General features: G+C 41.0%; 1 protein-coding gene across 7 annotated transcripts in view; it reads right to left on the bottom strand.

The window, feature by feature from the left end:
• Positions 1 to 273: 273 nt before the first annotated feature.
• The window catches only part of AOPEP (aminopeptidase O (putative)), a 203,564-nt gene continuing 180,925 nt past the window's right edge, over positions 274 to 22,912 (bottom strand). For 2 of the 7 annotated variants that reach the window (XM_035565252.2, XM_035565256.2), the window contains exons 15-17: positions 8,094 to 8,180; positions 5,144 to 5,288; positions 274 to 2,162 (exon numbers count right to left, since the gene is read on the bottom strand). In XM_035565252.2, the coding sequence (XP_035421145.1) occupies positions 5,148 to 5,288; positions 8,094 to 8,180 (228 nt within the window). In that variant the 3' untranslated portion in view covers positions 274 to 2,162; positions 5,144 to 5,147. The other 5 variants (XM_035565257.2, XM_050716316.1, XM_035565254.2 and 2 more) reach the window with 4 other exon arrangements.

Here is a 22,912-nt window from a genome sequence, read left to right as displayed (position 1 = left end):
AGTATTCACAAAGTTCTCCTCTAAGGAAATTAATATGGGAACCCCCACATTGGGGGAATGTTGAGTAAAAAAAACAATACTACACTTCCTGCTTATATATATTTATATAAAAATATAGATAAAATTTTTGCTAGGCTTTATTAAGAGCTTAATTAACAGGCATTTTTTGTATTTCACTCCCAGAACTTTCTACATGGTTCACCAAGATATAACACCAGTGCTAACACTTCTATCAGTTTAATGAAGCTACTCTTTAATATATTGAATAGTCTCCTTTGTTCTCTTTTGCTTATGATGAGTTCTGGTGATAATAACTATTTGAAACTATGCTCCAGCTTCCTTCTTAATCTGGAGCCTCATTCTGTTTAGGAATGCTTGGATTAGCAACAAAAGGTCATACAGCCCCAGGTACAGAACCAGGGCAGTCACTACTGCTGTTTGTGGGTTATGTGGTGATGGAGTTTTATTTGCCATCCATTTCCTCTGTTGCTGCAATGCACAATGGAGCACAAAGTTGTTGTGAGGAACATCAATGTTCACATGAATGCTCTCGTTAATACTGTTTAAACAGACTGCAACAGCCACAGTAAGCATCTAAACCACTACAGTCCTCAATGAAAAGAAAAAAAAAAAAAGAAATAATAATAAAAAGGTAAGAAAAATAATTGTTCCAAAGAATAAAAAACTTGGTGATATGTGCAACGTGTGGAATGTCTTATTTGCAATGTAATTTTACCAGCATTGGCTTACAACACATTTAATTGACACGTCTCGTGTAAAAACCCTATTCAGCTTTGGGTTCTTTCCCTTACATAGGGGAAAGTCAAAAAGGAAGTTGATTTTCTTTGCTGGCCTTTGCAGAAAAACCTTGTGAAAGGAAGCATAACTCTTTTATAAGAGAGTAGGATCCCTTAATAAATACATCTATGAGTGTAACTGCATTAGAAGTCATTGCAGTATCTCAGCAAGCACTTGGACAACTTCCAAATTCCTGCTGCATGTGCAAGAAGCTGCTGACTGTCCCCTGATTCCAGTAACAACTCTCTGTGCCTGGAGAAGGGGAGGTCGGGAAATGGAGGGAGGTGAAGAGGAACGGGACTCCTTGGAATTAAGTCACTATTAAGGCAGTCTTTTAATAGACTCTCTGCATAGGACCTTTAAAGAAAAGTAATTTCCACACTTAATTTTTCTTGTTGATATCCCTTAATTTCCACTTTCAGCTTCTTCTGTCTTACTACACAAGTAGAAAAGAGGTGAAAAAAAAGAGGTTTTTCTTAGGTTTATATATGAACTTTGAACAGCTGTGCAATGGAAAAACTACACATATTTGAAAAAATATTTATTTTTACAAGTGTACAGTGTAAAACAATAGTATACAAAGTAAATATGTTCACAAATGCTTTTGTTTTAAAGTCTCTCTGAAAAGAACAGTTTAGATGTCTTGTGATCAGTGGAGCTGTACATTCCTACAAAAGAAGAGCTGCATTTGATACATCACTAAGAAAAAAGGGGCAGCACAGAGGTATGGAAGAAATTTCCGGAAAATGAAAGGTACAGTTCTGGTAGAAGTCAACCTAAACAAGACACAGACAAAATCCTGATCTTAATTTTTGCTTCGGTGCATCCAATCACCAGATCGCTGGTTGGTCACCTTCCACAGATTATTCCATCTTCCAGTTAACTTCCCCATCCCAGCCATCCATCTAATTTTATGTTAACTTTTTAATTTGGCATTGAAGTTACAAACAAAATTTTAAGCACAGAATACAGTGTTATCAAATTTCAGCAGTTCCTGTGTTTGGCCAAGTTACTGGAGTACATAAAATCATTCAAGTCAAGAGTCCTTGGGCCTCTGCAAACTGCAACAGTTGTACCACCAAACAGCAAGGATAAGACCCCAACTGCTGGTATTAAAAAACTACCTAGAGGCACACTAGAGTGTGTGTATCCTTGTGTGTAGCTGGTCTTGTGCATGTGCATTTTTACCTGTTCTTGGTTACACTGAGCCTCTGGAAAACATAAATACTGAAAGGTAAATGTTTCTGTCAGCTGATTGTTTTAGCAGTCACATAATCCTTCCTTTGATGTCTTGGGTCAATGAAATCCTAGTACCACCGGGGTTTAGTAGGAGATATATTAAAAGAATTTCTCTGTGATCTTTCCTGCAACGGAAACAGCAGCAAAAGTTATTACTCTGTCACAATAAAGGGTTATCTGTGCATTCTTGATTGGCCCAGTCTTTCAAATGATTTATTTTTTTTAAGCTTACTAGTAGAGCATAACGGTAGTTACAAAGTTAACAAAGCTAAATTTATAACTGTATTTTTAAAAACACTGTTTCCCCTTATATTTTCTGAGATAAGAAGTCTGGGTACCCAGAAGGGAGACCTCCTTAGAGCTACCACAACAATGTTTGGAGAAGACATGAAAGAGCCAAAGGACAAGCAATTCCCCCGGTTATTAGCAGGTTACTCTGAAAACAATGCTGGAGGTCAGTTACTGGAGCAATGCTGTGTGATGTTACACATATCCACATACCTTCTCGTCTTAAGCCAACAGTTCTCTAAACAGTACTGAGGTAGCTTGTCCACCTTAAGCGAATGGTGTTTAACGTCAGGACAGCGTAATGTGTACTAATTTGATTTTAGAGAGAAAACAGTAACAACATTTCTCAAAGGCTACTAGAAAGGTACTTTATTTTATTTATTTATTTTTTGCTCTAGGGCTCGACTCCTGTTCCTGCTGAACTGAGCCAGTGTGTAAAATCAGAACTGATATCAGCTCAGTAGGCACCGGAGGACGGGTCCATCAACGCTTGGAACAACAGCAGCAGCCGTAAGTGGCAGCTCCAGTCGGAAACAATCATTTCCTGCGAACGATACACAATGCTAAGCTACAACTGCAGAGAAGTCATGAGAGCATCCGTTAAAGAAGAGCCTACAAAACAAAGCTTTATAGACAATTCCAGTTTAGCATCGCAAACATTTATTTCCTATGACCTTTAGAAAAGCTCAGTAACCAAGCTACTGTAGGGCATACCCTCCTTTTGCAGTCAGACTGAGAATTTTAGGAGCGATGTTTATTTTCAACTACAAAAAAAGCCTGTGGTCTTTCCTAAGCCTCTTTGCCCGTTAGCCTCTATGTACTGTATCTGCGCACAAGCACTTATTATAAAACTGCCCGCCAAGCAGCAACGTATCTCAGGCATCAAGTGCTCTCTGCCCCACGCAGGCTGACACTTAAACGTCCTCATCTCACCTTCTCTTCAGGTGCAGAACTTAGCCACTGTGAACAAAGAGGGAAACAATCACTGTTCACCAATCAGCTAAGCTCTGCACCTCGCCAGAGAGGTCTCCGTCTGAGTACAACTATTTATCAGATGAGGTTCTTCCGTGACGCGTCTGCTCCTTTCCTCTTTGGACTTTTTTTGTTTAATGGATGGAGAGGATGCCACAGTGTACACGTATCAGATAGTTATGGAGATTTTCAGAGTAGCAGCTGCGGTCATGGCTATGTGGTAATCCCTGGCAATGTGATTTTAATCTTAACTCACAAATCATCATGCCAGGAACCCAAACAGCCACAACACTACAAGAAAGCTGTGCAGACACACAGTCACACTCCTAATGGCATCTTTAGATTTATTTTTTTGTAGCTTGCCATGCATTTCTAGTCTAAAAGGTCAAACAGGCAATTCTAGACTACTGCACATACATACTACATAATATTCCTGTGCTAGGTAGATACTTACCACCAGAAGTTGTAGAAATTTTTTATTTCATTATTTAAGGATTATATGAAGACAGTGCCAAGCACAGTAGTACCAGAATGAGCTGCATCACCATCTTTCTGGCATCTACTAAATTGTAAGATATTGAACGTAACTCAAGTTTTCTGTGGGTTCCTGACAACTGGCAACACGTAAGCAAGTCTCTTAGCCCTACCCGTTTTAGAAAGCAACCCTCCTTCCCCATTACCGCTATCCTGGCACTCTTTAGTCTCACCCATATTTCCCATAAAGTGTTCCTGGCAGACAGTGCTTGTCAATACAGAACAACCTTGATTTCATGGTATCTGCTGTATTTCATATAAATAAAGCAAATGCCATGAATTCAATTTGAACTTACTACCAAGTACTGCTACGTGTACAGGCTTGAATGGGAGAAAGTCAAGATTCCTGCTAGATACCAATTAGAAAATGATGATTTTGCTCAATTAGATGCCTTAATGTTGATACCACAAATCAATTGTAGAGTTAGGTGAACAGCCAAGGCAATCATCAATCTGTCAGATGAGTTAATTCACGAAGCAAAAATCTGAAGAATGCTGTATTGAAAGACGTTCATACCAACCCTAGTTGGCTATGTATTAAACATGCATGTACAAACACTGTGAGGTTACCTCAGGCAATTCAAATAGACTGAGAAATTCAAAATAGCTTTGCAAGTGACCCATTTGTAGCCTGCAGCAATCTTTATTTTGTGAACATTTCTTTCAATTTTGCTTTTTCTGTTGATTCCTCCCCATTAATTTCAGAAACAAGCTAGATTATGTATGACATTAACCATGTTCTTTATGTTAAGGCTGTTCTTACCTTATATCCATTCTTCAAAGACCTGACTACGCTTAATGTGCTTGAATTAACAAGTTGTTCTCACATGATTCAGATTTGGTTGCAAGTGTACAACTTCACAATTCTGTTGTGGAATCAGATTCTTTTCAAAGTTTGTCCTACTTATCAAGTCAGCACACAGCTGTGTTAAGCAGAAATGCTTCTCACAGAGTTGCAATTTTGTGTAGGCTGTAGACAGAGTTCAGAATACAGAATGGAAAACAACTGCAGGTGGAGCCTGGCCTTCCCTGGCCATTCTGACTTACAGTTGCCTCTTGTACAATCCATTACAAAGTTTACAACAACGCCCCTCCGTGCTCTCCAGCCAGTGCCTATGCATATCTAACTCACTGCTCCAGCAGCTGGGCTTAAAAACAAACAAACAAACAAACAGAAAAACCAAGATAGTTCAAAAATTAACTCTTGTTTAAATAAGCTGCCACAAGCTCTGTGGTATGCCAAAGTTTACAGTGTTTAGTGAGTTTCTTTATAAGGCAAAATCAGGGTTTTTAATTTAAAAAGAAAAATCACCTCTTCAGAACAACATCTCGGCCACCACTTTGGCAGAGGACACGTCCATTTGTTCTCGTGCTGCAGCAAAGCATTTGTATGCAAGTTCTTGTTGTTTTGCATCTTCATTCACCATTAATTCACCATAGAGATACACACCCATTGCCTGAAAGATGAACACAATACACAGTCATCCTGTCACCAGTTATGACTCGTTGAACAGTTTTCTTGTTGTTGACCTCCAAGTACCCACTTAATTGAAAAACACCATGGAAAAAGCCTTATACTCAATAGCATACCTTTCCCCCCCAAAAAATGTAGTTTTCTTTGGCTCTCTGTAGCCTAAGATTGCCTATATGTTGTATTGAGTGTGTAAAAAAAGAACATTACTATAAGAAATGTATGTTGCGTTGTGACAAGAAAATGCTTTCTCACTCCATTTTTCTTGCCACTTTTGAAGTTGAAATCTGTTTTCTTTTATCCACTACCTGAAGTACTTCCAAATGCCCCTTAAGAAAACAGTTTGTCCTTCCTTCAACAGGATACACATTTTCTTTCCAGTTGGGATGTTTCCACATGCACTAATAAAGAGCAGAGCAGCTGAAACACCCCACTCTGAAATTCCCGTCTGGCAATGCTGTAGCTGGAAATCAACCACCTGTGGCCAGGTCTGTGTTTCAGAGCCTTTTCTTTAAGTCCAAGATACAGCTTAACCTTCTGTAAGAAAGCAGACTGTCCCTTAGTGCTCGTTCTGGATAACTGGGGGTAAGATCTGGGCCCCTTTGATGGCAGGTAGCAAAGCACCGGCTAACTTCACAGGAAACACATTGTGTATTGCCATTTTTTTTCTGAAGATACAAGCTTTGCATCTTGTTATAGGAGTTCCATAGGTGTTAAGCAGCACTTATCAAAACACTATATATATGTTATTATTATATATATGCCATACATAATATATATATATTACGTATGCAATATATGCCACATATATGACATATTATTTATATACACAAGACGTGTGATGTTATATATATGACAATTATTATATTTGGCATATATTATATATATGCCACACATATATAACTATTAAATGTGGCTTATATTATATGTATACATTGCAAAACTTAGCAGTTTAGCAGATTAACTTGTACAGTTGCAAACAATGCTTGGACAGTTGGAGAAGAGGAAGAATATGGATAGCATTGAAAAAACCAATTTGTAATATAATTCCTCACAATTTCTAGTGTTGGCTGATAAGATTAAAAATTAAGCTTTAACAAGAGGGGAAATTTATAGTTTAACAGTGACTGAAATTAAAGGAAAAGGTCCCAAACAGACAGAAATCTGCCAGACACTGTGACAGTGCCCTAACCATGGGCATTTCTTTTGCATTCACAGACCCCAGGTTTCCAGGATCTGCAGCTGCAGATCGCACCAGGAACGCTGCCTTGGAGCTGGGCTCAAGTTGCTTTCATAAAGAATTTCAAAAATGTTGGAATTTTGTTCCAAATAGGAATTATCTTCTCTACCCAGTATTAATAATTTTCCCCCAAATCTAAACATTAAAATGCAGTAAAAACACTGGGTTTTTGTAATCCTGGAAAGGATTAAATAGTCACATTTACATTTTTCCCAGACTTTAAAGGAAAAAGAAAAAAGTCTTTCATGATCAGTAACGACATACAACTACTCTGATTTGAGTTGTAATCATTCCAGAACCTGGTTGTGTTATAAATTGTTTCCACCGCTGGAGTAAATGAAATGAAATATATTGAGGATTACATGAAAAAAAATATTGCAGAAATTCCTTCCCTGCACTGCAGAAAACATTTGTTTTTGTTTGGCATTGTATCTGTTCTAAACATAATGCAATTCAGTATGTTTGTATGAACTTCAGGGTCTTTGTTTTGCCTTTCTGCTGGTGGAGTGGACACCTGCATCATTCCATATGATAAAAATATGCACAGCATATATAAATTCCTTGTTGTTCTAAATATTGTTATGTGCCTTTTTTTTTTTAATTATTCAAATAAAGAGCTTGCCAGGAAGTCTTGAGACTGTTTATTGGCTGAGATATAAATAGGAGGTGTACTTCAGAGCTGGAAGAAAGAGCATAAGAGACTGCAGTAACTTTATTATGCTGTTGTGACAAAATTTATTTATTTGTCTGAAAGCAAAAAAAGCTCACAGACTGTAAATGGCTTTGTTCACTGTCAACATGAAAGGAAAAAGCATGAATCTCTCTCTCAATGACTTTCATATACCTTGCAATGTTTTCTTTCCTTTTTTTTTTCATATATTTTAAATATAGCTGTGATCCTAGGCAGTGAAGGTCTTGACTTTATAGAGTTCACAGTGAATAAAAACAAATGAGAAGTGAAATCAAAAGAACAAGGCAGAGGTACAGTTACAACTGTAATTTCATAATAGCTTAGCCATAGTAAAGACATTTTATATAGCTGGCATTTTAAGACCTTCAAAATTGTCTCAAATCATTTTCCTAACAGTGGAGATGCATCCTTGGATGAATATCCTTGCGCTATGCTTCTCCTGTAAGATGATCTGTACATCGTCTTGAAAATTTCAGTCACTGTTTTGCACCAAACTCATATCTATGTGAGTTAATATTCACAGCTAGACTTGCCTTCGTCATCCTGCAAATCGAGAAAAATGCTTCTTAGCGTTTGCAAGGACCATTGCTACCTCTGGCTTGTATAAAATGGAAGCAGAAGAGGATATATCCTATTTTACCACTTTACAGATGATTAGCATGCTTAGGTGGGGCTGAGTATACCTAGGCAGTTTCCTTAAATTGCACTATTTAAGGAAAGGGCAAAAACTGAATACACACTCCACTTTTTAAATGTCTCCAGCAAGAAAATATATTAAAATAGTTTTCAGTTTCACATTAAGGATCTCAAAAAGGTGTAAAAGGTGGTTATTTTGAAAATGCTAATTACATGTAACTGACCTGATCTTCTCTGAGAAATTTCTCAACGTCTCCATATCCAGGCACATATTTGTGTTTAACAACAAGTTCACACCACCGATGACGAACCTTTGGGAAGAGAAAAAAAAAGAAAAAAATGAAATTATATCTGTGCCTTTCTGGGCTTCAGAACTCCACAGGACCTAAAGACAAACCTCTCATTCTAGAATAGTAAATTAATCCATATCCTGACACCAGTTTGCAGTATCTTTTCCTCGAGTTTTTCCCGTCTAGACTTACGTTTGTCTAAATGTTATTTTCCTTCCTTTATGTTTGCCTAAACATTATTTATTTTATACTGTTAGAAGTAAGGAATAGGGGCAGGAGGAGCAGACGATAGCTAAAAGTGCCCAGAAGAACAACAAGACAGAATTAATCATCTCCTCTACACAAAAGTTTAAAATCCAAGTAATAAAAAGGCTTAAATACAATACTGTACCAAGATTAAATTACTGTTAAAAGCATAAGCGTTAGATATAAAACCATGCAGCAAGGTTCAGTTAAGTGGAACATCATTTTTGCCACCATTGTTTTCCAGTACTAGATTTAAACACCTTTCAAAGAGTTTAAAATCTGTGTACACTCAAAAATCTAGGCTGTTCTACCAAATGCACATAGATGAAAACAGTTATTAACATAATGTAATGAAAAATACGGAGCTTTTAAAGCCAATCACAATTGAAAAATATTTATATTTAGTGTGAATATACGTATTTATATGTAGTGTGAATAACATGACTTTGAAATGCCCATTTTTTTTCGGTTGCCTTTAAATTTCTGACTTTGTTCTTCAACACTCCTGCAGATTAAAAGTCATCTTACACTCCAGCAAGGCTTCCACAGTTGTAGGCAGTGACCAGACTGATGTTTTTTTACTCTGTCACTGGAACAGCACTGATCTAAAGGAAAACAATTAAGTGCAATAAAACCCTCCCACCCTCCTGCTCCTTCTCTTTTACCCTTTGGTCTTACTATCTTTTGTAAGGTAGGGCACCTAATAACAATCACTTTGTATATAATAAAATGTAAGCAGTTCTAATATTTTTCAAAACCAAGTCCAAATTGTGTTCATATCAAGTCACTGTGCATGAACCTTTTTCTGAATGACAGATTTACCAATAACATTGAGAATGGAAGCCAGGAATGAAGAAAAAGAATTGATACTTAAATATCCTATTGCTTTGGAAAATAAGGTATTTGGAAATACTTTCCTTGTCATCCTAATCCTTGCTAACTTTATGTCTCAAGAAAGTTTTACAGTCGTATGTGATTAGAGGATAACCCCATTAACATGATTAACGAGTAATAAATGCTCAGAGGTCCTGGAAGAGTCCTTTTGGGTAGCTGGAATCTCCTCACAGCTTACCTGTTACATGACACAGTTTGAACACAGCTTCTGAATTAAATAAAATGCTGTGTGAAGTCGTGGCTGAAGGTAATTTGCACTCACAGCATGTAAGACACTGCAGAGTTAAAGTGCAACGCATGGTGGGGGATAAAAGCTGTCTCTGAAAGGTTTTTGCTAACTAAATACTAAAAACAGCTGTTAAGACTCCTGCATGGGGAACTAGAGCTAAATCCACAAAAGCAAATGGTGTTCCAAGCTTCAACTTGTTTTGCCATAGATGCCCACACATCTACAATATGGGCCATCAAAACCCTATCCAGCTGCTGCGTTTCCCTGGAGACACCAAACGTACCACCAGTAAATCTTCCCAGGCAATCCAGCTCCCTTACAGGACATTTTTCATAGCACCAAACAGCTCCATGCCTGGAACAAACCTCAGAAATTTAGGCTCAAAAATTAAGCATATCCCTCTCTCATCTGCAGCTTGAGTTAACAAAGCAGAACAGGAAACACTGAAAAGGTTGTCTCTCTTCACTGGAAGCACTTTATCCTACCTGTGCAGCACTGGTGTCAACTATTTAAGAAGAAAGAAAATTTTCCCTATGTATTCATGGCATGTACGGAATAGGCATGGAGGAGAGAAAGGGACTGCGGTGCTCTGCTGTGATCGCTGCACTTCCATGCCTCGTGGCCCAGCACCTACAGCACCTATCTGGGAGGTAAGCCATCAAGTAGAGTTTCTATGTCTGCTCAAGATCTGAAAACACGCCTTTGCTGAGAACGTTCAACAAACAAATTACAAAGTATTTTGAGATGTGGCTCTCTTCATACCTCCTGGTGAAGCTGTTTTTTCCCCATATGTATTTATTAAAGTATTAATAATTACAGGATCCTACAGGAGATAGTCAGAGGCCCTTGGGTGCCGAAATTTCTAAGTACTTTCAGTAACAACCCAGGCACCTGGCTTGCACAGTGCAAACACTCCCTTTTGTGATTGTTACCATAATACCTGCATGGAGAGCAGCGCAGAAGTTATCGGTGTGGATGTACTCACGTGCTTCTGCTTACTCACGTACTAACGTAGTGCACATCTGCCTTGTATTTTTATCATTGCCTGATTATCTGAATTCTCACTGTTTTGCAAAACAAAGAACAATTAAGCTGTATCCTTTCCTTAATCGCCCCTTCCTCCAGGGTTCCCACTCCTGGCAGCACACCTCCTTTCAGAGAGTTTGAAAGAAAAGCATTGATTTGTTGAGTGAGATTTGGTACAGCACACACTTTTCTTTCTCTCTCTTTTCTCTCTTTCTTTCTTTCTCAGGGTCATTACAAACCCTGGCACATTCCCAGACCTGAAGTGCTGGAGGCTCGCCAGCTGGGGCAGGAGCAGCACATCTGTTATCCTCAGATTACACGTTTGCCTCCTGCTTCCCGAAAAGCCCCGAATGCCGTCATGGCGTGGCGAGCTGCAGGAGAACCAGCCGCTGCTGAGGCGCCCGTAAAAACACCAGCTGTGGGGGCAGCCAGACCCCAGCTTCCCGGCGACCTGCATGGACCCACAGGGCAGCTGTGGGCACCGAGACCGTCCCAGCATGTGGCAGGGGCACGGGGCGACCTGCTCGGCCCTGCCACTGAAGCCTCAAGGCTGGCCTGAGTGGGCATGGCCTGGCTGCTGCCCTGCAGGGCCTGTACAGTGCGCGGGCCGCCACGTTACACAGCTGCCGCTAGAGCAAACGCGGCTGCGTCTTGGACACGAGCACTACAAAAAAGTATTTTTTTTCTGGCACAATCCAAGCCCTAGGCTCATACCGCACAGACGAGAACTTTATTCATGTAAGAGGAAGACAGAAAAAAAATAAGTTTGGTTCTCGGTGTTTCTTCCAGTGCTTGGAGCATAAGAAGCCCCACAGCTTTGCAGCGTAATGAATGTGTCATGCGACCAGGCCCTCTAACAAACCCCTATCAAAAGGAAATGTTGAAAGCTAAGTAGCTTGTGGTAGGACCGAGCTAACCGTACCGCATCCTGTGTATGCTCTTCTTGGCTTTTCCTTTCCTCCCAGGAGCAAATGCTCAGTGGTGAAAATAAGAATTCATTAATCCCCTCCGAGTTCTCTCTCTGCACATTTCTCAGCGCTCTCCTGCACGGTGCAGAGATGCGCGCCGTATGTCACTTTGGCTGGCTCCTTGGCACCAGACGGACCCAAAAAGCAATTCGCAGCCATCCTTCCCCTTGCTGCTGGCAGAAAGCACGCACCTGCAGCCGCCCACCCACCCTCTCTCTGGTCCGGCGGCTGCAGGACATATGTGCCAAAGCTGGAAAAGCTGCTGGTTTTCCCGGCCTCAGACTGACGAGCCCTCCCAGGCAAGGGGAGAGGTGACAGGGGCCTGGTGGCACCTCCAGTCCCTGGACCCACCCCTTGTCTCTTTCCTCCCTCCCAGCTTTCACCACTGGTGCCGGTATTTGAACAATCGCTTTCTTGAGTTAAACGGGAATCGCTTCTTTGAGGTTTGTGAGACACCACACATCCTAGCAGTGCATTTCTGAGCCACACCTCAGTGGCAGGAAGACACCCAGACAGCCGCTTGCGCAGGTGTGATGACTGAAAACCACTGATAGGTTTTCACAAATACCAGCCGCATCAAGATCTATGTGTTGGCTAACATCTAGGTGAAATATCTTGAAGGGCTGCTACTGTCATAAAGCACAGAATCTCCAGTTTAGAAGCTTATACAAATAACTTAAGTAGTCTCATATTATCTTTTAATTTGACTTCTGGAAGAATACCCATCATTGCACAACATTATCAGGAACTCAAACATTGCCTGTATCTTGACAATGCAATGGGAAACGTTTAGAAAACAAAATGATACCATTCTAGTCTATTTTCAGAGAGTAAATTACTACATGAGAAGATTTCAACTGAAATAAGTACTTACATAAATTACATAATAAATTATATTAATATATATTAATATCCAGCTCTGAGACAGTCCTTTTGTTTTAACAATCTGGGCCATGATCTTTTGGTAAATGCTGCTTGGAGATGATGGAGTACACTCATCTCAGGCATCAAACACATGCCTTGACTTGCAAAAGAAAAGCTACTAATAACATATACTAATAAGAAATCTGAGAAACTGTAATTTTAAACTATTTCAAACAGGACTTACATTATATATTTTTTCTTTTCTGACCCAGGTGACTAATTACTTTGCCTAATCTGTTTTATTCTCCCGTGCCTCATACAAACAATCAGGGAAGCCTAAAACAAACACCCTCACAGAAAGCTCCGTATGTTCTACTGTAGAGATCTAGCTTGTTAAAGTTCTCAATAATATGTATGCAAGCAAAAAAAAAAAAATTACAGAGGAGAGGAGGAGAGTTTTATTAAGCTTTTGGTCTGTAGAATGGGAGACTAGCTTCGGGGAAAATGAGTACATTTTGCTAATAGCTGGATCCAATTTAACAGGCGCCAAGAGACAACAAATCTAAATCACAGAACAAAAGCAACTTACTTAGAGATCCTAGTAAACAGGCTAATGTGAAATACATTAAGAGCTATTGAACACCAGAACGGAATCTTTATTAAAGGTAGGAGGCATTTGTGATCTGTATAAAGCATGAGTTCAGACCTCATTGGAAAAAAAAAAAAAAGTATTTGAACAACCAGAATTACAAATGTTAAACAGATCTCAGTTGCCAGACTCTAGTCTAATCTGGAGAAGAAAAATACAATTAAACTTTTTCAAATAACGATGCCTTCCTACTATAGATTAGTTTTAATTAACAAAAAGGAAGCTGGTATCTCCAGATCACCAGAAAACTGTTCTGTTCTACCTGAAAATATTTATCTATAGTCTCTTTCTATATGCACACAAATTAGATTTAAATATTAGATCATTTTCAGTCAGTTAAGGAACAATGCCACATGTTACTGGGCAATATTTGGCCTAAAAAGCCTTTTACAATTGGCTAACATGGACAAATTACAGTTTAAAAACTGCAAATTTTACAACCTTATTGTGGCAAAGTGGCTTTAATGACTTTTTTTTCCCCTGCTGCCTTTGCAACAGCAAACATTTAAGAACAGCTGAAATAGTTACTCTAACACATCAGCCAGGTTGCATCAGTGACTTTTCATTCTATATAATCTGCATTTCACATGAGCATTCCTATGCTCTATACCACAGTATAAGCATGCTTTCGCATGTAAATTTGGTTTCACGAACATTTACCAAGTAAGATGATCAGGGAAGCTCAATGACCTCAAAAGGAGCAATGAAATAGCCATGTGTGTTACAACTGTGCTGACAGAGTATCAGATTGGCAACCTAGAAAAAATGTACTCAATAGCCAAAAACCTACTGAATGCAAGCAGAACAGATTCATCACTCTGACGAGAGGTCTGTAACTGGGATTACTGTATACACCAAGGGTTTGTCAGGAGGAGTCTGAGCAAAGAAGCTGTGTAACAGCTTAAATCAGGTCCAAAAAATTCGGTAGTCTTCATTGCATAAGTTACTTCTCAGGCAGTGAATGGTAATGCTCCTTCTGACAACACTGCAGCGCCAAAGAAATCATGGCCAGATAGAGAGCCACAGCAGCAGGCATCTTGGATAGCAAACCTTTTTCCTGAGAAAAAGGTTTCTCATAGTGCCAGGATTTAATGCTGTGTACTGTAATGCTCTCTCCCAGTATTAAACACGTCATTTTCCAGCACTGTGGGTAAAACTTTGGTAACACCTTAAATGTTAAGATAGCTCTTGCTAGCCTTACTCATGCTGCTTTTCAATCCATGTGCTGGGAAGGACTGCTGTTCAGGGGGAGCAGGGCTGGAAGGACCCAAGCCTGATCGATTCAGGGACCCCCACCACGCTTTGCATTGGACAGTGATTGCACAGGTAGCTCCAGAACCATTACTGCTACCTTGGACAACATCCTATTCCTCTTTCTGTCCCCCAGCACAAGTATTTTAGCCAATGGGCAGCCCAGCAAACAGGAACATGGTCATTCAGAAAACCTTAAGCTAATGAAGGGCTGGGCTAATCAAAATGATGTTTGTCAGGAGATACTTGTCATTTTAAGGAGAACTATGTAGAGGTCTTTAAAACCTGAAGTAATGAACTGGCTGTAAAAAAGTTATTTAAAAGGTAGTTTTAACAGAATACCAAACCAGATTTTGGTAACATTGGTACCAATATCATACTTCCTTAGCTCATTTTGCTCCTTCTGATTGCTGTTTCTGCATAGACGAAGCAATTGCATGCTATGACGGGTGTTCGTGACAGGAGAGAAGCACTCCAAGTCCTGCCTCTCCTTAGTTGTCTCAGCAGCACTGACAGAGGCTCTGGGTGGAGCTTCATGCAGCAACTGCCTCCATTTAATAAGAGAGAAGACAGGGCTGTATGATCTAGCTTTTTTTTTTTAAAAAAAAAAAAAAAAAAAGAAAAAAGGAGTAAGTTCCGCATTCAGGCCAATTGCAGGCCGTGGGACAACCGGCAGCATTTGGAGCTGTAACTGCCCCAGCACACCAGAAAGCCAGGCAGTGTGTTCCCACAGCTGCTGCAAGCCTTAGCTACCAACAGGCATGGGCTTGAAACTTCTCCCCTTTACAAACCTGATTTATGGGCACACATTTCCTTTCTGTCCCTTTACCTTCTGTCCAACTGCAGGCTACTGAACCATTCCTCCGTGACATAACCCAGTGACTTTCACAAACTTACTGCAGTCCCTAGGCCTTGCTGAAGAGCAACCAGGCAGGTCCCTCTTGTCTGAGTCCCCCACACTGCTAACACACGATACTGCTTCCAAATAAAACATATGCTAATCCACAACCAGCGCAGGAACTCTTTCCCGCATAGACATACAGAAGCCTAGGAATCACCAAACACGCTGCTTAGGAATGTCCAAGAAGAGCTGAGGACATCGCTGCTGCTTTCTCTGATCAGAAAGGCATAGTGACTGGAGAATTGCATCCCAGGACAAGCCTCAATGAAGTGCATGCCAAGAGCTTGTTTAGAAAAAACAAATGCCCTTTCTACCCCATCTCCAGTTCACAAAAAGAGAGCTCCCAATTAGAGACCAGACACTCTTCTCCCTATGTGGGCCACATCTGTGATCAACGACATCTGTGTTCATAGAAGTTTTCCAAAAGAAGGCAGAAAATGTGAGAAATTAAGCAGCCATGTCTAATCCTTCTTAAAAGGTGTCTCTGGCTGTCTCTCCCTCCTGGTGTCAAAGCGCTCGTCGTGAATCAGTGACCATGGTAAGACACAATGCTGACTTCCCATGCGCTCCTCCGCCTGCCTCTCCTCGCTCCCATTTAGAAGACGACTCCAACACAACAGTAGCTGGCCTCAAGTCTTCCTCCTCCTTCTACTGTGGGCCAATAACGTGATGATAGGACAATAATCTATAGTGAGGTTATATGAGGAAAGGGGAAAAGCAGCATGCACCAGCACCAAGTTAGCATTTACAGTGCCTGCTGGAAGAGCACATCCCCACTGCGCCTGAAGGCTTTTCCACTGCGTTTCCATTTAGGCTGCCATGATCTCTGTTCTAGGGAGAGTGGCTCCTATATCGTAATGCCATGTGAGGTAAGGATGTGTTTAACCCAGCATGTGAAACCATTTAGTTTGAAAAACAAAGGTTTTTAAAAATAAGCCTTAATTAAAAACATAAATACACTACTTACACTGGAAGCAAGCGCTTCCCCTTGCCCCTGCCTTTTTTTAGCCTTGCATGTTCAGCAGGCTGGACTGTTAGTGCGTTTCACAGCTTGCAGCAAGATGGAGATGGCAGAAAAGATGTCATCAGCTGCCTCTTTAACTACTCCACCGGAGATGCATGTCGAGCTGGGCTTTGCTGTGGTGCTGCTTGCTTTCAGGCTGCCTTCTGGCCTGCCGCAGAACAAAGGAGCTCTGCCGTCCCAAACCGCCCTGTGCCCTCAGTGCTGAGGATGCCCTGGCACCATGGCAGGCCTCCGCACCACCGCAGGCCCCAGCACCACCACCTGCAGCACTGGCCCCACGTGCGGTGGTGGGGACAGCAGCTAAGTACCCTGAGGTACAGGGTATGGGCCTTGGAGGAGAGGAAAGAAAGGGCAGGTCCCAGCCTCAGGCCACAAAAGGCCGCAGGGACAAGGCCTGGCAGGGAGGTGAGACAGGCTTGGGAACGCGTGTATGTCCCAGCTGGCCCCTCACCCAAAATGTAAGACCACAACTGCCTCTCTGTCTGATGTACAAACCCCATCCAAATTCCCTCTGACACCTTGACCAAAATGCTTAGCGACAATAGTGGCTATAATACTTCTGGTATTACCATGATTTTGTTTCTGCATCAACATCATGAGTGGTTCAAATACTGCCCATCACCCCTGTTTCCAAACCAAATACGTCTAGAGTTTCTACCCGTACAATGTTTGCATATATATTTCAACACAAGCTATTTATAAATGCAAATAAAAGCATGCTGGGCTTATTAAACCAAATGTTGTAGTGGGAAAAAGCACATAAACACTCATACATCTGAAGCAGAAACCCAGCTCTGCAGAGTTTGATGTTGAGCACAAGAACCTTCTGTTACCAATTATAACTGAATCGTAACTCCTGTTCAGCAAAAGGCAAGGCTGCTGCAAGCATCAGCGTAACAGTGAGCTGCACCCTCAGCTTGTGCCTCTCTCTCCTCTACTTCTGCCTCCTTCCTCTCATATCTAGAGGCAAAAAAACCAGTGCCTTCCTTTTATCTTTGGTCTCCACAGCGACTGTGGTCCAAACATTTGTCACTTCCAGGCAAGATGACTGTCACAGACAGAATCTGGAGCTGCTTGTGCAAATGAGGCACAAATTCCAGGCAGTGAATAATGTGGCTGCCTGGTTCCTCCATAGCTTTGGCCACAGCCAGCCCATCCACCCTGTACTCACATCCTTCCAGTTTTGCATAGTTTAAAACTTTGGTTCTAATTTTCAAATTAATTAAACATGAGGTTTTGACACTAAAGACCTTTCACATCACTCATACTCATCCCTCTCCCAAATCCCAGAAAAGAGTCTCAAGAGAAATATACGTTGATTGTATAAGCTCAGAAGAAACATGCTGCTGAAATGAGAACACACAGATTCTACTCTGCGTTTCAGATTTTTGAGTTATCCTCTCTCCTCTCAGTTTCCAAGAACACAATCACCCTTGCTGCCCAGGGCAATGCTTACCCCACCTGGAACGCAGCAGGACGCCCCTCCAGGACTCTGCAGCCCCAAAGGTATTTAAATTGCAGAGTTGAAAAGAGGACACCAGTATTTTACTCACACAAATATATTTAAGTCAGTGACTCAGCAGCGTGACCAGATCCGTGTGGCTAAGGTAATGACATCAGAACCAGCCAGGGTTAGCAATTTCAAACTGCCCCATTTTTTGTGCTATATAGGCCTTGCAAGCTTATGGCATGCCATGTTTCTTTTCCTGCTCTGTGGTCCCTGCCATGGATAACCTGCATTTGCAGTCAACCTTAATGCAGGCAGAAGTACCAGATGAACTGTTTGGATGTAGGATCAAAATCAGTTTATTTTAAATATGAAATATCTTGTTCACAGTTGCGAAATGCAACATACAAGCACAAATATGTCTACAGCTTCATAATGAAACAACTGGGGAAAACTACTCCTGATAGCTAAGAGGTGTTAGTGTTTTCTGTTGGTGGTGGTGGTGGTGGTGGTGGTTTTTTATTATTTTTTATTTTATTTTTTATTTTTATAAGTGCATCCTCCTCAACATCCTGGCAGCTATCATACATATACAAAGAGAGCAACCTTTTAAATTTCAGGACAAGGTTTGTATTACAGTGCTAGGCTTATATTGCCCTACACAGAAATACTGTATAACGTTTCAAATAAAGCGGTTGTACCCAATTCAGAACACCTTTGAGACTGACTTCAGAAGTCCAGAGGCCTCCACCACAAGATCCTCCTTTCCAGAATACAGAAAAGCAAGAACTATTTCCAATCCCTCCCTCTGCAGATTCTTTGCGTAAATAGTAGTAGAATTAGTGGTGCTAGCAGCAGTAGTAATAAACAAAATTCAGTACATGGTTCCTTCCTACCATTGAATATCAAAAAGTTGTTGGGTTGCCTGATGAAGATGAAATTAATTGCTAAAAACCAGTTAGAAAAATAAGGGAGGATAAATGAACAGCACCAGCACAAGACAGAGGCTTGGAAACTCCTGTGAATGCCACCCAGCAGCAAGTGAGATCACTTGGAAGAGGCGTGCTGCTGCTGGCTCCTGGAGGATTCAGGATAAGGAGTGCTGACTGGTGAAAAGTTATTTTGAGTGTTCCATAAATCTTGTGCTCTGACTGTGCCCTTCAGAGACCTAATGCTGATTGAGGGGTTTTCGGTTCTTCTCAAGTGGTTTGAAAAGTCCCAGTACTTTACATGTAGCATCAAAACTAACCCAAATCATGGCAATTTGAGACTATCCTTTGATCAGCCTTACAAATTCATCCCAACACATCCGCTCCATTATGACAGGCACACAAACCAGTGTCAGCCCCAGGGAACAACTCCCCCTGTTGTTACTGGAAACATTTTTTCTTCATCCTGTTCCAATTGTTTTGGTCTCACTGCATTTTGGGCCTCACCTTTGGAAAGCAAGTACCATAGCCTAAAAGCTGCCTTTTAACTGGAAAGAAAAAGATAGAGAGGAGGAAAAGAGAGAGAGAGAAAGAGATAGAGAAAGAGAGACAGAGAGAGAGAGAGGAGGAAGAGAGAAAAATACCAATACCACCTGGCTGAAGAGCCTGCAAACTGCACTTAGATGCAACATTAGTAAGAACTGTAACAGGATGAAGATTGAAAACAATCAGGACCACAGAGGACTTCCTGACGAGTGGCTGCTGCTCCAGTCAATGCATTTACTTTGTACGAGATGGGGATAGCCTACCGTACTATGACCTTATTCTGTTTACTAGTAAAAATAGGAAAGATTTCCGATGACCATAAGAAATTCTTTGCTAGGTATTTGCCAGGAAAAGTATGAGGAGAAAAGCAGTGTAAAATTTAATGTTTATGTGATGATGAGTGTGAATAGCAGCAGACTTGGCTAGTACAGAGATCTCACTTCATAAAAACTCATATTTCTTCTTCCTCTTCTATTTAATGAACTTACCTCCTCAGAAATGGTTTAGTGAGAAAGCCTCAAGTCTGATTTATTCGGAAACAAATCTGGCAGACAGGCTGACTGCTCTACGGGGCTTTTTCTAAGTTCCTAATTCCTAAATACTGAACCGGTAAGTAAAAATAAAACATTCTTCAATGTAATCTTATCTATCTAGATAAGCTCTTAATAGCACTCTGAAGGAAGAAAGAAAAAGGCAGATGAAGTTTATTTTGCATCAGTGATAAATTTTCACAGCAGCTTTGTAGATCCTATAAAACATGCTCTCATGTACACAATAAGGTATCTCCTCCTGACTTGAGCTGACACTGAATAATGAGCTGTATGTTTACATGTGAGAAACCATCTTCACAAACTATGTGCAGAAACTATTTCTACTTTTGCAGAAACAAGAAATTATTGTATTCACTTGTCTTTTTCTTGTTCTTTAAAATGGTCACCCATTTAAACTATTGTCTTTTTCATGTAGTGAATTCGTTGTTCACACTAACACAGACACAGTTAAGGGGAAGGATCACGTATACACAGGCATCTCAATGTTCAGGTGTAACAACGCTCTCTGAAACACGCCTGCATATTGCTTTATGGCCTGGTCAAAAAGGACTGCCAAGCCTATGGAGGTATTTGCAACATACTGCATGCAAATTTTACTCAAAAGCTGGAGATCGCTCCTTAACCCCTGCCCCAAGTGCATTTGGCGTGGAAGGACCAGCCAGTGGCTGCGCTGAAAGGAAAGCTCACCAAGAGCCTTTTCTGCAGGCTCACATGGACTGACCTTTGCTGACCAGCTCCCTTTTCCCATCCAATTTTACACTGCACTCTACAGAGCTTTCTTCCGTGAGGGTGCCTTCTAACAATGCTCAGTGACAACCTGCAGGACCACTGAGTTGTACAGTGCAGGAATGTGCTCAGCTTAATTCAGTGACCACCAGATGGGAAGCAGCTAGACAGATATTGCATTGTAATTCACTTGTACTTATGTGTCTGCCAGTGTTTCACAGGCTAGGAAAGATCAATGAAAATAAGTTACTTTGTCCTAAACCCAACTCTTGCTACTTTAAGGACGCCAAGCACCTTATATGGTTTGTATTAGCATGAATGGATTTCTGTCAGTGAAATAAGATGCCACCACTTTATAGCTTTGGTCTCATAGGCAGACCTCAGGCACAATGAAGTAGTTGTGTGAGAATGGCTTTATGCCACCCACATGACTTGAGATATTATGATCTTAACTCATTTTACTCACATTTTCTGCAAAAACAGTTATAGCCTCTCCCCTTTTCCTCTCCCCCAAATACACCACATTATGACCCTGAATACAGGGAAAGCATTATGTAAGTGAAGAGCATTTCAGCCAATTTGCTGAGACAAGAAAAACTAACAAAGCAACTTTCCATATGCTGCGCAGGCAAGAAATTTTATAAGAAAGTGATGCCTGCAGTAGGAAAGAAAGAAAACTAACTCTATGGTGAAAGTTCTTGGGAAATACATGATAAATCATCCTGCTTCATCTACATTCTGTATTTTATGTCACTTGATCCTACATAATTCACCAGCAAGTACAAAACACTTGCAGAAATATTGCCAAGTCTTAAATAGGACTGAAAGAGTCACAAACATCCCCTGCCCTTCTCCTGTGGAATTAGCAACCTTTTCCTTATCATCTTTGTTACTGTTCTGTAGGCCACTTACACATCCTGTAATCTGGTGTACACATTATAGGCCTCTCCCCGTTCAAATGAAGATGTTAGAACACAAATAATGGAAATAACTGTAGTGCTTTTCTGGACATGCTCCTGAGCAGTCTGCTCTAGGTGTCCCTTCTTGAGCAGGGGGTTGGACCAGATGGCCTCCGGAGGTCCCTTCCAACCTCAACCCTTCTGTGATCCTGTGGTTGCTAGTCAATAGATTCATCGATTGTTATCCATAGCTGTCAGTGGTGCCTTTAGGCATTTGTAACTAACTGATTCCTGTTCTTTAAACGGAAGTCCTCAACTGCCTATGCTCAAACATGAAAAGTTTCCACTACTGTATCAAAAGAGGTGTCACCAAACTTAAGAGGACTTAAATACTAGCAACAGAAACTTTCCAAGTAAACCCAATCTACGTTCTGTCAGAAGCTAGATATTAAGTTAACTATGTGAACGAAATTGCCATCTCAGGAAGAAAAAAATAAAAGGAAAACAAAAAATAACAACAACAACAAAAAGAACTCAGACCTGCCTTCAATTCCCTTATCCTACTACACTGTCTGACGGCAGCTGTAGTTGCTTTGTAACACACCCCAGTTCTCCTCAGTCAGCTGGACTTTGTCATTTTTGACTCCCTGCAGCCAACTTCTGTAATGCTTCTCTTGGACATGGAGCTGTGGGAGAGCATCATCAAGATACAGGCTACGTATGTAGCATGAAGGAGCATAGCAAGAGAAAAGGGAACAGAGAAAGAAAACTGACTCAACCTTTCTTCTATGCAATTGCCACCCACTTGTCTGACAAGGTCTGAGCCTTGATGGGCTCAGGACACTGGCAGGTGAAGGAAAAATGCCTTTGAACTTTGAAAACTCTACTGCTCTCTACCTCCTACTCTTCTCTGAAGCTATAGATGTGTGGTGAGAGACCTCACATGAGAGAGGGCAGTAACTATGTTGAGCTGCTGAGGAAATCCCAGTAAGGATATATCTTGGGCTTTCCTTGAAGAGAGCTCAACGGTTAAATTCCAGGCAAAGGCTGACTCACACCTCTCTCCTCTCCTGGCTGGTACAAAGAGTTCAGAACAGGGCAGATAACCTGCTGCAAAATATCCTCTCCTTCCTGAGGTGAGGTGTAGCCTTTACATTGGTAAGACTGGACATGCAAGTGGTAACAAGCAGTCAGGAACACCAAATACTGCTGCTGGCAGTCTTCACTGAATGAGCCCAAACCTGCATGCCACTGTGTGCAAGTGTAGACATGGCCAGGTGCACGCAGTTTTAGGACAAGAGCCTTGAACTGTGAAGTTGAAATAAAGACGTTTCAGAAATACAGATATAAAAAGCTTTAAGAAACGAGAACCAAGACGTTTTACACAGTAATTGTGCATGACAAAAAGACACCCCCAGAAATGAGATCTCTTGCATCATTTATGAAATTCAAGGAAAGGGCATCTCATCAGTGAGCTACGCAGGGCTCTAGATGAGCGAGCTGTAGAATAACTCAAAGTCAAAACAAGCCTAATGCATGTGTACCATCAACCAGGCTCAGTGCAGCTCTTTCTCAGTACTTTCCCAGTTCTGGCTTCGGTGTG

This window comes from Cygnus atratus, chromosome Z (genome assembly GCF_013377495.2).
Source record: "Cygnus atratus isolate AKBS03 ecotype Queensland, Australia chromosome Z, CAtr_DNAZoo_HiC_assembly, whole genome shotgun sequence".
Lineage (NCBI taxonomy): Eukaryota > Metazoa > Chordata > Aves > Anseriformes > Anatidae > Cygnus > Cygnus atratus.
Note: the sequence above shows the minus strand (reverse complement) of the source record. Positions and strands in the feature narration are given on the sequence as shown.